Consider the following 17,700-nt stretch of genomic DNA (forward strand, 5'->3'; position numbering starts at 1 on the left):
TCCTGACCTTGTGATTCGCCTGCCTCGGCCTCCCAAAGTTCTGGGATTACAGGCATGAGCCACCGCACCAGGCCTTTTTTTTTCTGTTTTTTTTTTTTTTTTTTTTTTTTTTTTTTTTTTTTTTTTGAGGCGGAGTCTCACTCTGTCACCCAGGCTGTAGTGCAATGGCACGATCTCGGCTCATTGCAACCTTCGCCTCCCGGGTTCAAGAGATTCTCCTGCCTCAGCCTCCCGAGTAGTTGGGATTACAGGTGCCCACTTCCAAGCCAGCTAATTTTTGTATTTTTGGTAGAGACGGGGTTTGCCATGTTGGTCAGGCTGGTCTCGAACTGCTGACCTCAGGTGATCTGCCGGCCTCAGCCTCCCAAAGTGCTGGATTACAGGCGTGAGCCACTGTGCTCGGCCTACAAAATTATTACTTTTTATTATTAAATATTATATAAAACTGGCCGGGTGTGGTGGCTCACACCTATAATCCCAGCACTTTGGGAGGCTGAGGCGGGCAGATCACCTGAGGTTAGGAGTTCAAGACCAGCCTGACCAATATGATGAAACCTGGTCTCTACAAAAAATACAAAAATTAGCTGGGCGTGGTGACATGCACCTGTAATCCCAACTACTCAGGAGGCTGAGACAGGAAAATCGCTTGAACCCAGGAGGTGGAGGTTGCAGCAAGCTGAGATTGCGCCACTGTACTCTATCCTGGGCAACAAGAGCGAAACTCCCTCTCAAAAATTAAAAATAAAAATATATATGTATATATATGTATCATAAAATTATGGACAAAATGGCTCCAAGAGTTCATGAAAAAAGGGTATCTAATGACAACGGAAACAGATGGGAAATCCTTTATAAGTCATCACATCAACAATTTTTATCACATCCTCCCCTTGCCACTTCCTTGACAAGATAATTTCCTGGTTATCCCAACATTCTGATTCCTCCTTCCCTCTTTTTAAAATTCTCTTCTTTTCCTCCCATCCCTTAAAGGTAGTCTTCTTCAGAGATGACCCTCTGCCTCTCTAATTACCGATACAACAAAAGTCCTCACTTAATGTTATCCACAGGTTCCTGGAAATTGTGACTGTAGGCAAAACAATGTATTAAGAAACCAATTTTACCATAACATAATTGATATAAACAAGAATTTAAGCTCCTACAGCATATTTCTGTCACAAAAACATCACTAAAATTCTAAATAAAGACCCAAAGCACTTCAAACATTAAATACTGAAATAAATGTGAACTATCCCTATATTTAAGAAAGATTTATAAAAATAAGGAAGATGATTATTGGGCTGGGTGCAGTGGCTCATGCTTAAAATCCCAGCACTTCGGGAGGCTAAGGCAGGTGGATCACTTGAACCCAGGAGTTTGAGACTAGTCTGGGCAACATGGTGAACCCTGTCTCTACAAAAATATAAAAAATTAGCCAGCTGTGGTGGTACTTGCCTATAGTCCCGGCTACTCAAGAGCCTAAGGTGGATCACCTGAGCCCAGGGAAGTCAAGGCTGCAGTCAGCTGTAATCTTGCCACTGCACTACAGCCTGGGCAACAGAGCAAGACCCCGTCTCAAAAAATATATACATTATTATTTACCCAATTTTTGGTGAACCAGTGAGTGATGGTGGTTGTGGTGGTGGTGGGTTAAATCACATAATAAATGTATGCAAAGTGAAAATTGTAAGGAGAACCTTCTGCCATCATGCAGTTCAAAAACGAACAATAATAAATATGGCAGGCTGGCTCACTGAGTGTTTCTGTATCACATCTTTTATTGTTGTGCATCTGTATGATTATTGTCTACTTTATGAATGTTTATTTGACAATAATTTGAATTCAATCATTCATTTCCAAGGGTGGCCAGAGCCTGTCCCTGCAGCTCAGCACAAGGAACCAACCTTGGACACGATGCCATTCCATCACAGGGTGCACTCACACCCATATCCACACTTGCTCAGACTAGGACCATGAAAACATGCCAACTCACCTCACATGCACATCTTTGGGATGTGGCAGAAAAATGGAGTACCCGGAGAAAACCTACACAGACAAGGGGAGAATGTGCAAACACCACACAGGTAGTGGCCACGCCAGATATCAATTATTTTTCTCAACGTTGTAATTAAATGATGCTGAGTGAAGTGATGTTATTTGAGAACCTGCCATATTTTCTGTATTTTATAAAGCATTTTCAATACACAGCCAACATTTATTGTTTCCTCTATGACATTCACTCTTTCAGACACTTTAAATACTATCTCATATGATTCTCACAACAACCTTTTAAAGATCTAAGCCGTGGAGGATCACTTGAGCCTAGGACTTCAAGGCTAGCCTGGACAACATAGTGAGACCCTGTCTTTTTCTCTTTTTTAAAATAATTATCAGGGCCAGGCACAGTGGCTCACACCTGTAATCCCAGCACTTTGGGAGGCTGAGGTGGGCAGATCACCTGAGGCCAGGAGTTTGAGACCACCCTGGCCAACACAGTGAAACACCATCTCCACTAAAAATACAAAAATTAGCTGGGAGTGGTGGCGGGTGCCTGGAATCCCAGCTACTCAGGAGGCTGAGGCAGAAGAATTGGTTGAACTCAGAGGCAGAGGCTGCGGTGAGCTGAGATCATGCTACTGCATTCCAGCCTGGGCAACAAAGCGAGACTCCAGCTCAAAAAAATAAATAAATAAAATAAATTATCGGGCAACCTCTCCTAGCCAGAATAGGTTCAGACTCCCAAGACCCCATCTCTGAAAAACAAAAAACAAAAAAAAACACTTTTAAAGTTCATGGCCAGGTACGTTGGCTCACGCCTATAATCCCAGCATTTTGGGAGGCCGAGGTGGGAGGATTGCTTGAGGTCAGGAGTTTGAAACCAGCCTGGCCAACATGACAAAATCCCATCTCTACAAAAAATACAAAAATTAGCCGGGCACAGTGGCGGGCGCCTGTAATTCCAGCTACTCGGGAGGCTGCAGTTATGAGAATCACTTGAACTCAGGAAGCAGAGGTTCCTGAGCCCAGATCGTGCCACTGCACTCCAGCCTGAGCAACAGAGCATGACTCTGTCTCAAAAAAAAAAAAGTTTGGCCGGGCACAGAGGCTCACATCCGTGATCCCAGAACTTTGGGAGGCTGAGGAGGGTGGATCAAGAGGTCAGGAGTTCAAGACCAACCTGGCCAAGATGGTGAAACTCTGTCTCCACTAAAAATACAAAAATTAGCCGGGCGTGGTGGCATGCACCTATAATCCCAACTACTCAGGAGGCTGAGGCAGAGAACTGCTTGAACCTGGGAGGCAGAGGTTGCAGTGAGCCAAGATGGTGCCACTGTACTCCAGCCTGGGCGACAGAGTGAGAATCCATCTAATAAAACAAAAAACAAACAAAAAAAAGTTCACGGCCAGGCACAATAGCTCATGCCTGTAATCCCAGCACTTTGAGAGGCTGAGCGGAGCAGATCACTTGAGGTCAGGAGTTCGAGACCAGTCTTGGCCAACATGGTGAAACCCCATCTCTACTAAAAATACAAAAAATTAGCCGAGCGTGGTGGCAGGCGCCTGTAATTGCAGCTACTCGGGAAGCTGAGGCAGAGAATCGCTTGAATCCAGGAGGCAGAGGTTGCAGTGAGCCAAGATCACGCCACTGCACTCTGGGCAACACAGTGAAATTCCATCACCAAAAAAAAAAAAAAAAAAAAAATTCATACTATTATTATCCTTATTTCACAGGGAGGAAACTACAGAAAAGAGAAGTTAAGTAATTTGCCTGGGGTTACACAGCTGGTAAACTGGAAGGAATCCAGAGATCTGGCTCCAGGTACTTTGACTCTCATTTAATCCTCACTTAATTTAATGCCGCATACAAGACTGAACGACAGATACTGTTTTATGAAAAACAGCCATAGTGAAGCCAGGTGCAGTGGCATGCACCGTAGTCCCAGCTGCTCAGGAGTCTAAGATGTAAGGATCACTTGAGCCCAGGAGTTCAAGGCCAGCCTGGGCAAACAGTGATACCCTATCTCTAAAAAGGCAAACCAAAACACCCACAGTGAAAGAAAAAAGACTTGGCTCCAAATACCAAGTTGTTTTTACTATACTAAGCCCTTTACCCTCTTCCTAATGTCATCAAAACTCTGGTCTGGCTATCCCTTCTACACAGATGACTGCACAAACTCCATTTTGATCTTAGTTCTGAGCTCCAGATTCATAGGTCCAATAGCTTCTCAGTCTGCTCCACCCACAAATCCTAAAGGCACTTCAAATTCAACTGGACTAAACAATTTGTTGTTGAAAGCCTAGAAGCACTCAAATTCCACTTAACTTCCAGAAGTTCTCTTTCACTATTTCTGTTAATGATACCAATGTCTACTCAGGCTGAAAACCTAAGTGTCATTTTAAACTCTGCCCTCTTTTGCTTTCCCATTTCAACCCATTGCCAGTCTCTCTCGTGACTCCATAATCTTGATTGCATCTACTACCCTATTTTTCCTATGCCCCTCTTTCCCAGGTTTCCTATTCTCAGCACCAACTACCTAGCTGTTCAAGATCGAAGCCAGGGCATCACCTTTGTTTTTTTTGTTTGTTTGTTTTTGTTTTGTTTTGTTTTTTGAGACAGTCTCATTCTGTCGCCTAGGCTGGAGTGTAATGGCATGATCTCGGTTCATTGCAACTTCTGCTGCCCAGGTTCAGCAATTCTCCTGTCTCAGCCTCCTAAGCAGCTGGGATTACAGGCGCCCGCCACCACGCCCAGCTAATTTTTGTATTTTTAGCAGAGATAGGGTTTCACCATGTTGGCCAGGCTAGTCTCAAGCTCCTGACCTCAGGTGATCTGCCGGCCTCGGCCTCCCAAAGTACCAGGATTACAGGCATGAGCCACCATGCCCGGTCTGGGGTAATATCTTTGATTCTTCTTTTTTCATCCACTACATTCAGCTTCTCTTGAAACTACCACCAATGTATTATCTGTCAAATCTGTCCACGTCCATTCCGGGGCTACCATTTTTTTTGACTTGGATTCTGGCAACAATCTCCTAACTGGTATCCTAGCCTCCCTCTTAACCATTGTTAATTTATGCTCAATACTACAGGCAGACTTTTCTGTCTTTCTTTTCTCTTCTCTTTTCTCTTTTCTTTCTTTTCCTTCCTTCTTTTCTCTCTTTCCTTCCTTCTTTCTCTTCCTTTTCTTTCTTTCTTTTTCTTTCTCTCTTTCTCTCCCTCTCTCTCTCCCGCTCCCCCTTTCTTTCTCTCTCTCTCTCTCTCTCTTTCTCTTTTTTATTTTTTTTGAGGTAGAGTCCCTCTCTGTCACCCAGGCTGGAGTGCAGTGGCGCGATCTCGGCTCACTGCAAGCTCCGCCTCCTGGGTTCACGCCATTCCCCTGCCTCAGCCTCCTGAGTAGCTGGGACTACAGGCACCCGCCACCACGCCTCACTAATTTTTTTGTATTTTTAGTAGCGATGGGGTTTCACCATGTTAGTCAGGATGGTCTCGATCTCCTGACCTTGTGATCCGCCCGTCTCGGCCTCCCAAACTGCTGGGATTACAGGCATGAGCCACCGCGCCCGGCCTTTTTTTTTCTTTTTATCACCAAGTTTCACTCTTGTCACCCAGCTGGAGTGCAGCAGCACGATCTTGGCTCACTGCAACCTCCGCCTCCAAGGTTCAAGCAATTCTCTTGCTTCAGCCTCCCAGGTAGCTGGGATTACAGGCGCCCGCCACCACGCCCGGCTAATTTCTGTATTTTTAGTAGAGATGGGGATGTTGGCCAGGTTGGTCTCAAACTGCTGACCCCAGGTGATCCACCCGCCTCAGCCTCCCAAAATGCTGGGATTACAAGCGTGAGCCACCATGCCCGGCCTGTCTTTTTCTTTTTTAGAGACAGGATCTCCCTATGTTGCCCAGGCTGGTCTCGAACTCCTGGGCTCAAGTGATCCTCTTGCCTCACCCTTGCCAGTAGCTGGGATTACGAGCATGTGTCACTGTGCCTGTTATAGAGTTATCAGTCTCAAAATGCAAACTGAATCATGTCACTCCCCTCTAAAAACACTTCAATGGCTTCATTACTCAAAATATCAAGTTCAAACTCTTTAACCTGGCTTGGAAAACCAGAATAATCTGCCTACTCACCCTACTTGCACTCCCCTAAATATTTTGTGCTCTATCCCAGGGAACACCAAACTCAAAGCACTCATAAGGGCCAGTCAGTTTAGCTAACTAACTTGGTGTTTAAAACAAACATAAACAAAACACTGGTGAGCAGAGGACAGCCTTTATTTACATAGCTCTAGCTAATGACTGCCATGAGGGAATTTGGGCCCAACTGCCAGATCCTTTCTGGACAGATTTCATTTTTTAAAGGTTGGTCACTAACTTAAAGCCCTTAAAATACTTTGTGAGTTAAATAAAACATGTTTGAGAGGCTGAATTGATCTCATTCACTGTGCCAATCTGCCAAGCACCATTTTGCTTGCAGTTCCCCAAGGGCCATCTCTCTCACCTTTAGGCCTTTATACATGCTATGACCTAGAACACTGTTCTCTTCACACCCTCTACTCACCCTCTAGATTGCAAATTAAAAGTCAACCCAGGCACACACTTGTAGTCTCAACTACTTGGGAGGCTGAGGCAGGAGAATCACTTGAGCACAGGAGTTTGAGGCTATAGTGCATTATAATCTCACCCAGGAATAGCCACTGCATTCCATCCTTGGCAACAAAGCAAGGCTTTGTTTTTTTTTGTTTTTTTTTTTTTTTTTTTTGAGACTCGCTCTGTTGCCTAGGCTGGAGTACAGTGGCGCAACCTCAGCTCACTGCAGTCTCTGCCGCCCAGGCTCAAGCCACTTTCCTGCCTCAGCCTCCCGAGTAGTTGGGATTACAGGCATCCACCACCATGCCCAGCTTATTTTTGTATTTTTAGTAGAGACAGGGTTTCACCATGTTGGCCAGGTTGGTCTCGAACTCCTGACCTCAGATGATCTGCCTGCCTCGGCCTCCCAAAGTGCTGGGATTGCAGGCGTGAGCCACCACACCCAGCCAAGGCTGTCTCTTAAAAAAGAGAGAGAGAGAAGAAAAGCCCATTCCCCCAAAAAGCTGTCCTTGACCTCTCGGAATCTCAGTTAAGTAACTCTCTGAAATGCTACCCTGAGAAGCCTGTACTTCCCTTATCATTTCACTCACCACACTGCATAGAAATTGCATGTTTGCTTGGTCTACTCTGGGAGGCCAGGAGCAGGTTCTACCTTTATTTGAAGCAACAAGCATGGTGCCTGACATACAGCAGCTGCTCAATGAGTAACTGTTGACCTAACCAATTAACTCTTGGCTGGGTGTAGTGGCTCATGCCTACAATCCTAACACTTTGGGAGGCCAAGGGGTGCAGACTGCTTGGGCCCAGCACTTTGAGACCAGCTTAGGCAACAAGGGGAAATCCCATCTCTATAAAAAATACAAAAATTAGCCAGGTATAGTAGCACACAGTGTAGTCCCAGCTACTCAGGAGACTGAGGTGGGAGGATCACTTGAGCTCAGGAGGGTTAGGCTGCAGTGAGCTGTGAGCACATCACTGCACTCCAGCCTGGATGACAGAGCAACACCCTATCTCAAAAAATAAAACAGGTCGGGCACCGCAGCTCACGCCTGGGAGTCCGGGGCAGGCGGATCACGAGGTCAGGAGATCGAGACCATCCTGGCTAACATGGTGAAACCCCGTCTCTACTAAAAATACAAAAATACAAAAAATTAGCCAGGCATGGTGGCGGGCGCCGGTAGTCCTAGCTACTCAGGAGACTGAGGCAGGAGAATGGCATGAACCCGGGAGGCAGAGCTTACAGTGAGCTGAGATTGCGCCACTGCACTCCAGCCTGGGCGACAGAGCAAGACTCCATCTCAAAAATAAATAAGTAAAAAGAAAAAATAAAACAAAACAAAACCCATACATAAATTAAATCTCACTTGGAGTATTTTTGGCCTCCTAATTGGTCCTATTTCTATCCAGCCTTATCATCTTCCATCTTCCATACTGGTATCACAAAAATCTTAAAACATTAATGTACTGCTCTCATTCAATGACACCCTGTTGACGAAGTAAAGATTCTAAGTTCTTTGATATAGCAATCAAGAAATTTCACATGGTTCCCTTCCCAATGTAATTGCCCCACTCTCTTTCACAAATATTATACTCCAAACAACTCTTCCTTAAGATCTGGAGAGCTATAGAGCTTTTCAACAATGTTTGTGCTCATGTTCTTCCTATTATCTGAAATTCATCCCTTATCCCAAATCTCTGAAGGAAAGAGCTCATCTCAAATGCTACCTCTTCTACAAGGTAAAAGCAAATCACCTTCTAACAACCCATCTTCATCCCAGGACTCAAAGTTCCAAAGAATACAGCAGTGCCCTCTTATCCTCAGTTGTGGTTTCTACAGTTCCAGTGACACACAATCACTATCCAAAAATATTACATGAAAAGTGCCAGAAATAAACAATTCATAAGTTTCAAATTGTGAGCCATTCATGATGAAATTCTGTAACATCCAGGTCTGTCCCCTGGGTGTGAATCATCCCTTTATCTGGCATATCCACACTGTATACTACCCACCTGTGAGTCACTTAGTAGACCTCTCAGTAATCAGGTCAGTTATCAAGGTATCGCAGTGTTTCTGTTCAAGAAACCCTTATTTTACTTAATAATGGCCCCAAAGTACAAGAGTAGTGATGTTGGCAATATGCCAAAGAGAAGCTGTGCTATGCTTCCTTTACATGAAAGGGTTGAAGTTCTCAATACAATAAGGAAAGAAAAAAATCCTGTGCTGAAGTCGCTAAGAGCTAAGATCTACAGTAGGAATGAATCTTCTTTTGTTTTTATTTTTGGGAAGGAGTTTCTCGTTGCCCCAGCTAGAGTGCAATGGTGCGATCTCAGCTCACTGCAACCTCTGCCTCCCAGGTTCAAATGATTCTCCTGTCTCAGCCTCCTGAGTAGCTGGGATTACAGGCATGCGCCACCACATCTGGCTAATTTTGTATTTTCAGTAGAGACAGGGTTTCACCATGTTAGTCAAGGTGATCTCAAACTCCTGACCTCAGTACCGGCTTTGGCCTCCCAAAGCACTGGGATAACAGGCATAAGCCACCACGTCTGGCCAGGAATGAATCTTCTATGCATGAAACTGTAAACAGTTTATTGTTACAATTGTCCTAGTTTATTATTATTGTTGTTAATTTCTTTTTTTTTTTTTTGAGATGGAGTCTCGCTGTCCCCCTGGCTGGAGTGCAGTGGCGCGATCTCAGCTCACTGCAAGCTCCGCCTCCCGGGTTCCCGCCATTCTCCTGCCTCAGCCTCCCGAGTAGCTGGGACTACAGGCGCCCGCAACCGCGCCCGGCTAATTTTTTGTATTTTTAGTAGAGACGGGGTTTCACCGTGGTCTGGATCTCCTGACCTTGTGATCCATCCGCCTCGGCCTCCCAAAGTGCTGGGATTACAGGCGTCAGCCACCGCACCCGGCCAATTGTTGTTAATTTCTTACTCTACCTAATTTAAAAATTAAGCTTTATCAGAGGTATATATGTATAGGAAAAAATATAACATATATAGGGTACAGTACTATCCATGGTTTCAGGCATCTACTGGGGGTCCTAGAAAGTATCCCCGCTCAGATAAGAGTGGGCTACTGCATTACCCCACAGTCCAAAATCACAAAATACACAGGAAATACAGTCCAGGATCCTACAGAAACAACAACAAACAGAATCAGATCTAAATAGACCTTGGTGAATTAGTGAAACGCGTATCAAAATCACGATTAAATTAAAAAGAAGAGCTACTCAGGAGGCTGAGGAGGGAGGATTACTTGAGTCCAGGAGCTTAAGGCTGCAATGAGCTATGACTGTGCCACTGTACTCTAGCCCAGGCAACAGAGTAAAACACTGTCTCTAAAAGAGAGAAAAAGAGGCCGGGTGCCGTGGCTCACACCTGTAATCCCAGAATCTGTGAGGCCAAGGCGGGCGGATCACCTGAGGTTGGGAGTTTGAGACCAGCCTGACCAACATGGAGAAATCCCATCTCTACTAAAAATACAAAATTAGCTGGCTATAGTGGTGCATGCCTGTAATCCCAGCTGCTCGGCAGGTGGAGACTGCAGTGAGCTGAGATTGCACCATTGCACTCCAGCCTGGGCAACAAGAGCAAAACTCTGTCTCAAAAAAAAAAAAAGAGTGAGAAAAAGAAAAAAAAAGTGAAAGGGCAAATAGCCAAATCACTTTTTCAGAAGAACAAAGTGGGAGAACTGTGCTACCACATAACAAGACTTACTATAATATAAAGCTACTGTAATTAAGCCACTGTGGTATTGGCATATGGGTCAATAAGCAGACCAAGTCCACCGAACAGAGAGCCCAAAGCCAGACACACATACTGCCTGGCACAAAATAGGTGCCTGATGAGTATATATGCAATGAATAAGTAAAAATGGACATTTAATATATAAAAGAAATGGGTCAGGCACTGTGGCTCATGCCTGTAATCTCAGCACTTTGGGAGGCCAAGGTGGGCAGATCACTTGAGCCCAGGAGTTTGAGACCAACCCGGTTAACACAGCAAAACCCCATCTCTACAAACATACAAAAATTAGGCGAGTGTGGTGGCATGCACCCATGGTCCCAGCTACTCAGGAGGCTGAGGTGGAAAGATGGCTTGAGCCTGGGAGGCAGAGGATGTGGTGAGCTGAGATCACACTGCTGCACTGCAGCCTGAGTGCCAGAGTGACACACTGTCTCAAAAAAAAAAAAAAAAAAAAAAAAAAAGACAACCAAATAGGAAAATGGGCAAAAAGGTTGAATAGGAATTGGGGAATACAAATTAAAATAATAGTAACATACCATTTCATGTCTACCTAAATTAGCAACAAAATTGAAATCTGACAAAATCAAGTTTTGGCAAGGACTCAGAGCAACTGCAATTCTCCTACATAGCTGGCAATTGGAAACTATTTTGGCTTTATCTAATACAGGTGAATATTTTCATATGTCCTGACCTAATTCTACTCCTAGTATATCCTTTAGTGAAACTTTAGCATATATGCATCAAGAGACATGTTCAAGAAAGTTCATTGCAGCAGTATTTGCAATAGTCAAACCCCAGAAGCAAATCAAATGCCCATCAATGAGATAACAGACTAGAATACATTTATTTCAATGAAATACAGTAAAAATAAATACAGCGGCCAGGCGCAGTGGCTCACGCCTGTAATCCCAACTTTGGGAGGCCAAGGTGGGCGGATCACGAGGTCAGGAGATCGAGACCATCCTGGCTAACACAGTGAAACCCCGTCTCTACTAAAAAATAGAAAAAATTAGCCGGGCATGGTGGCAGACACCTGTAGTCCCAGCTACTGGGAAGGCTGAGGCAGGAGAATGGTGTGAACCTGGGAGGTGGAGCTTGCAGTGAGCCGAGAGCGCACTACTGCACTCCAGCCTGTATGACAGAGCGAGACTCTGTCTCAAAAAAATAATAATAATAAATAGATAAATAAATAAATAAATACACCTACATGTATCAACATGGGTGAGTCTCAAGAACATGTTTAGCAAAAATAAGAAAGTCACATAATAAATACTGTATGGCTCCATCTATATAACAATCAAACATGTAAACCTAAAACATACTGTGCTTGGAACTGCAGGTAAAAAACAAAAATCATTTTTATAATTTTTTAAAAAGAATACAGGCGGCCGGGCGCGGTGGCTCAAGCCTGTAATCCCAGCACTTTGGGAGGCCGAGACGGGCGGATCACGAGGTCAGGAGATCGAGACCATCCTGGCTAACACGGTGAAACCCCGTCTCTACTAAAAATACAAAAAACTAGCCGGGCGAGGTGGCGGGCGCCTGTAGTCCCAGCTACTCGGGAGGCTGAGGCAGGAGAATGGCGTAAACCCGGGAGGCGGAGCTTGCAGTGAGCTGAGATCCGGCCACTGCAGTCCAGCCCGGGATACAGAGCAAGACTCCGTCTCAAAAAAAAAAAAAAAAAAAAAAAAAGAATACAGGCATGGTGGCTGATGCTTAAAATCTCAGCACTTTGGGAGATTTAAGTAGGAAGATCTCTTGAGGCCAGGGGTTTGACGCCAGCCTGGGCAAAACAGCAAGACGCTGTTTCAACAAAAAAATTTTTTTGAATTAGCCAAGAGAGGCTGGGTATGGTGGCTCACGCCTGTAATCCCAGCACTCTGGGAGGCCAAGGCAGGCGGATTGCTTTGAGTTCAGGAATTCAAGATCAGCCTGGGCAAAATGGTAAAACCCCATTTCTACCAAAAAATTAGCCAGGCATGGTAGCTTACACCTTTAAATCCAGCTACTTGGCAAGCTGAGGCTGGAGAATCACCTGAGCCCAGAAAGCAGAGGTTGCAGTGAGCTGAGATCGCACCACTGCACTCCAGCCTGGGTGACAAAGTGAGACCCTGTCTCACAAAAAAAAAAAAAAAAAAAAAAAACAGGCATTGTGGTGCCTGCCTGTAGTCCTAGCTACTTGGGAGGCTGAGGTGGGAAGATAACTTGAGCCCAGGAGTTCAGGGCTGTAGTGAGCTATGATCACGCCACTGCACTCCAGCCTGCAGGGAGCAGAGCTCTAGGGAGCAGAGATAGTCTGCTCCCTAGAGTACCTAAAAATATCTTCTGCCTTTTCTGTTTTTCATTCCCAGCTGCCTTCACACCTAAAAAAGCTCTGTAGTCCCAAGGTCTGTCTACTCCTCTACTTTCCTTCCTTGCTTCCCCAGTTGCCTCCACTGGCTCCAGAGACATGACAAGGCCATCTAGGAAAGAACACTCATCTCCTTTCAGTCTCTGGAATGGGTGACAAAAATACCACCGTTGTTAGATTACAAGCTGTAGAAACAGACTTTAACCACAGATTCTTATGCTGTAAGGCAACATGCACCCCCAGCCCCTCTTTATTTTCTCATTTGGACTCTTGTAACAGCTACTCACCTAGCCTCTCTGCTTCTAAAATACATGCCTGTTCCTATCTCCCTTTCATTAAAAACCCTTCACTTGTTCCTCCTCACTGTCTCCGGAGAGGTTAAAACCGGGAACCACTGGACCTATTTGGTCTACAGATGTACTAATGTGTTTGGTTTGTATACATGCTTCAAATAAAAACCAAAAAGCAACAACTCTGGGTTAACTCTCTTTTTGAGACAAAATCTTATTCTGTCACCTGGGCTGGAGTGAAGTGGTGCAATCACGGCTCACCACAGCCTTGACCTCCCAGGCTCAAGTGATCCTCTGACCTCAGCCTTCCAGATAGCTGGGACTACAGGTGCAGGCCAGCATGCCAGCTAATTTTTTTTTGTATTTTTTGTAGAGACAAGGTTTCTTGGGATAACATTTTAAACCTGGGAGATTTTACATAATAATCTGGATTTCCAGCATCTCTTTAAAAACTCAAAGATCAGTGAAGTCACCTGTAGCTGAATCTATAGGTTAGACAGAGTCTAGTTATCTCTGATAACTAGAGATTTGGCATCTACTTCAACACAGTCCTACTCACTCTTATTTAGGCATTAAATTTTTGGTTTTTTGGTTTTGTTTTGTTTTTTTGAGACAGGGTCTCACTCTGTCTCTCAGGCTGGAGCACAGTAGTGCAATCACAGATCACTGTAACCTCTGCTTCCCAGGCTCAAAACGATCCTCCCACCTCAGCCTCCTAAGTAGCCGGGACCACATGCACTTGCCACCATGCCCGGCTACTTTTTTGTAGAGACGAGGTCTTGCCATGTTGACCAGGTTGGTCTCGAACTCCTGGGCTCAAGCAATCTGCCCATCTTGGCCTCCCAAAGTGCTAGGATGACAGGCATGAGCCACCGCACCTGGCTTTGTTTTTTTTGTTTTGTTTTGTTTTGTTTTTGAGATGGAGTCTCTCTCTGTCACCCAGGCTGGAGTGCAGTGGTGCGATCTCAGCTTACTGCAAGCTCTGCCTCATGGGTTCACACCATTATCCTGCTTCAGCCTCCTGAGCAGCTGGGACTACAGGCGCCCGCCACCACGCCCAGCTAATTTTTTGTATTTTTAGTAGAGATGGGGTTTCACTGTGTTAGCCAGGATGGTCTCGATCTCCTGACCTCGTGATCCGCCCACCTCGGCCTCCCAAAGTGCTGGGATTACAGGCGTAAGCCACTGTGCCCAGCCTAACTTTTTTTTTAAGACAGAGTCTTGCTCTGTCCCCCAGGCTGGAATGCAGTGGTGCAATCATAGCTCACCGCAGCCTCGACCTCCCAGGCTCAAGTAGTCTTCCCACCTCAGCCTCCCAAGTACCTGAGACCACCATGGCCAAATTTTGTTGTAGAGACAGGATTTCCCTATGTTGCCCAGGCTGGCCTAGAACTCTTAGGTTCAAGTGATCCCCCTGCCTCCACCTCCTGAAGTGCTGTGATTACAGGCGTAAGCCACCATGCCCAGCCAAAAATCTTTATCATTTATTGTACCTGCCTTGTAACAGCAGTCAACATGTAAATGAGTGGTGGAGAAAATAAGACAATGAATGGCATATGGGGAACCAGAGCAGATGCAGTTAGGGAATAATAGCACATCTGGTAACTCACATAGATTTCCATTTTTCGGTAGAGACCATAGTTGAGCAGCAAATTATGAGTCATGCGGATTCGGTGAGGCTTCATTGGGTGGCCTTGTCCGTAGTAGTAATTTCCAACATCCCCTGAAGAAGAGACAGTGACAGCTTCACTAAACGGTTAGACATACACTCCCAGGAGAACCCAGGAATTTTTTTTTTCTTTTTTTTTTTGAGACGGAGTCTCGCTGTGTCACCCAGGCTGGAGTGCAATGGTGCTATCTCGGCAGCTCTCTGCAACCTCCGCCTCCCAGGTTCAAGCAATTGTCCTGCCTCAGCCTTCTAAATTGCTGGGATTACAGGTGCGTGCCACCAAACCCAGCTAATTTTTGTATTTTAGTAGAGGTGGGATTTCACCATGTTGGCCAGGCTGGTCTTGAACTCCTCACCTCAAGTGATCCACCCACCTCAGCCTCCCAAAGTGCTAGGATTATTTTATATCTGAATTATTTACACGACTATATCCACAAGACTGGGTACCCCTTGAGGGCAAGGATTAATATGCCTTGTATATCACAGAGGCTCAATAAAGATTCAATGAATTGAATTGAGTCTCAGAGAAGTTAAGTGCCTGCTCAAGATCACACAGCTAATGAATGATCTGGAGCCCACTCTTCTGACTCCAAATCCAATATGCTAAAAGCTACATTGGGTTTCTTTTTCTTTTCTTTTTTCTTTTTTTTTTTTTTTGAGACAGTCTTGCTCTGTTGCCCAGGCTGGGGCGCAGTGGCACAATCTCGGCTCACTGCAAGCTCTGCCTCCTGGGTTCACGCCATTCTCCTGGCTCAGCCTCCCGAGTAGTTGGGACTACAGGCGCCCGCCACCACGCCCGGCTAATTTTTTGCAATTTTTTTTTAGTAGAGACAGGGTTTCACTGTGTTAGCCAGGATGGTCTCGATCTCCTGACCTTGTGATCCACCCGCCTCAGCCTCCCAAAGTGCTGGGATTACAGGCATGAGCCACTGTGCCCGGCCCTACACTGGGTTTCTCAGGTACCTACTTTAGTTTGCACTTAATCTAGAGGGCTCTATAAATCTACCTGGTAGTGGCCAGGCGCGGTGGCTCAAGCCTGTAATCCCAGCACTTTGGGAGGTCGAGACGGGCGGATCACGAGGTCAGGAGATCGAGACCAGCCTGGCTAACATGGTGAAACCCCGTCTCTACTAAAAAATACAAAAAAAACTAGCCGGGCGAGGTGGCAGGTGCCTGTAGTCCCAGCTACTCGGGAGGCTGAGGCAGGAGAATGGCGTAAACCCGGGAGGCGGAGCTTGCAGTGAGCTGAGATCCGGCCACTGCACTCCAGCCTGGGCCACAGAGCCAGACTCAGACTCCCTCTCAAAAAAAAAAAAAAAAAAAATCTACCTGGTAGAAAATTCCTTGAACACTGTTGCAAAATCAACTAAACTACACACCCAAAGATCTCTCCTTAGAGGTTTATTAGCTTGAGGCAGAGCTTTCGCCACCCAGTGAAAAAAAGGCATGAGCCTTGATCCCTAGCAACTCCCTTGCCTATCAAGCCTGCATCCAGTCAAGGCTCAGACCTGGAGGACTAAGATACCTTATCCAGAAGGTTAAGGGAGTACCTGAGGTGAGGGTAGTCAGGGTGGGGCTCTGAGACACCATCCTTTTCTTTTTACATTTTTTTGTTTGTTTGATGTTTTTGTTTGTTTGCTTGTTTGTAGAGATGGCATCTTGCTTTGTTGCCCAGGCTGGTTTCAAACTCCTGATTAGCCTTCTAAAGTGCTGGAATTACAGATGTGAGCCTCCAATAGTGCAGGCCAACCATCCTTTTCCTAAGTTTTTAATTAGTTTGCCAACCGTGCTGTGTGTATTCCTATACACATTGACAAATGCTATGACAGGGTGGTATGGAGCATGAGGGGTACTGTCCACTTCCTTAGAATTCCACACTGGATCCTCTTCTATATAACTTCTTGAGTGACTGCATCCTTCATGACTAAATTTACTATAATTAAAATAAAGACATATCTCTATATCTTAATCAGGTTGCTGAGAGACTTTAAAAGAAATTGTCCTTTTTATTTAGGCACGACTTAATTTTTATTTTTATTTTTGGAGACAGAGTCTTACTCTGTCACCCAGGCTGGAGTTCAGTGGTGCGATTTCAGGCTCACTGCCTGCCAGGTTCAAACAATTCTCCTGCCTCAGCCTCCTGAGTAGCTGGGATTACAGGCATGTGCCACCACGCCTAAGTTTTGTACTTTTAGTAGAGTCAGGGTTTCACCATGTTGGCCAGGCTGGTCTCAAACTCCTGACCTCAAGTGATCCGCCCACCTTGGCCTCTCAAAGTGCTGGGATTACAGACGTGAGCCTGGCACCAGCCATACTTTAAATTCTTAAAGAGCTTTCCCATCATTGTTCTCATAATAGGAACTCCTATCATTTTGATTTTACAGGAGAGTAATCTGAAATGTAAGGTGACTTGCCTAATATTGCAAAGCTTCTCAATGGCAGAGCCAAATCTGAGTCCCAAAGTAATGACCTCACTGCAAAACTCGGTTTCTCAAGTAAGATGTCTATTCCCAGCCGGGCATAGTGGCTCAGCCTGTAATCCCAGCACTTTGGGAGGCCGAGATGGGCGGATCACGAGCTAAGGAGATCAAGACCATCCTGACTAACACGGTGAAACCGGTCTCTACTAAAAATACAAAAAATTAGCCAGATGTGGTGGCACGCACCTTCAGTCCCAGCTTTTTGCGAGGCTGAGGCAGGAGAATGGCGTGAACCCTGGAAGTGGAGCTTGCAGAGAGCCGAGATCGTGCCACTGCACTCCAGCCTGGGCAACAAAGCAAGACTCTGTCTCAAAAAAAAAGTGGGGGGGAGAGGGGAGAGATAGCATTAGGAGATATACCTAATGTAAATGATGAGTTAATGGGTGCAGCACACCAATATGGCACATGTATACATATGTAACAAACCTGTACATTGTGCACATATACCCTAGAACTTAAAGTATAATAAAAAATAAAATAAAATAAAATAAAAAAAGAAGTCTATTCCCTTATCTAAAGACTGAGGTCTTTCTACCTTTTCTTCTTTTTTTTTTTTTTGAGGCAGGGTGTTGCTTTGTC

General features: G+C 45.3%; 1 protein-coding gene across 2 annotated transcripts in view; it reads right to left on the reverse strand.

The window, feature by feature from the left end:
- Positions 1-17,700, reverse strand: part of HDAC1 (histone deacetylase 1) — a 42,759-nt gene that overhangs the window by 18,995 nt on the left and 6,064 nt on the right. For both annotated transcript variants that reach the window (XM_007979587.3, XM_007979586.3), the window contains exon 2: positions 14,583-14,695. In XM_007979587.3, the coding sequence (XP_007977778.1) occupies positions 14,583-14,695 (113 nt within the window). The remainder of the gene's footprint in view (positions 1-14,582; positions 14,696-17,700) is intronic.

The sequence above is a fragment of the Chlorocebus sabaeus genome, chromosome 20, assembly GCF_047675955.1.
Source record: "Chlorocebus sabaeus isolate Y175 chromosome 20, mChlSab1.0.hap1, whole genome shotgun sequence".
Classification (NCBI taxonomy): Eukaryota; Metazoa; Chordata; class Mammalia; order Primates; family Cercopithecidae; genus Chlorocebus; species Chlorocebus sabaeus.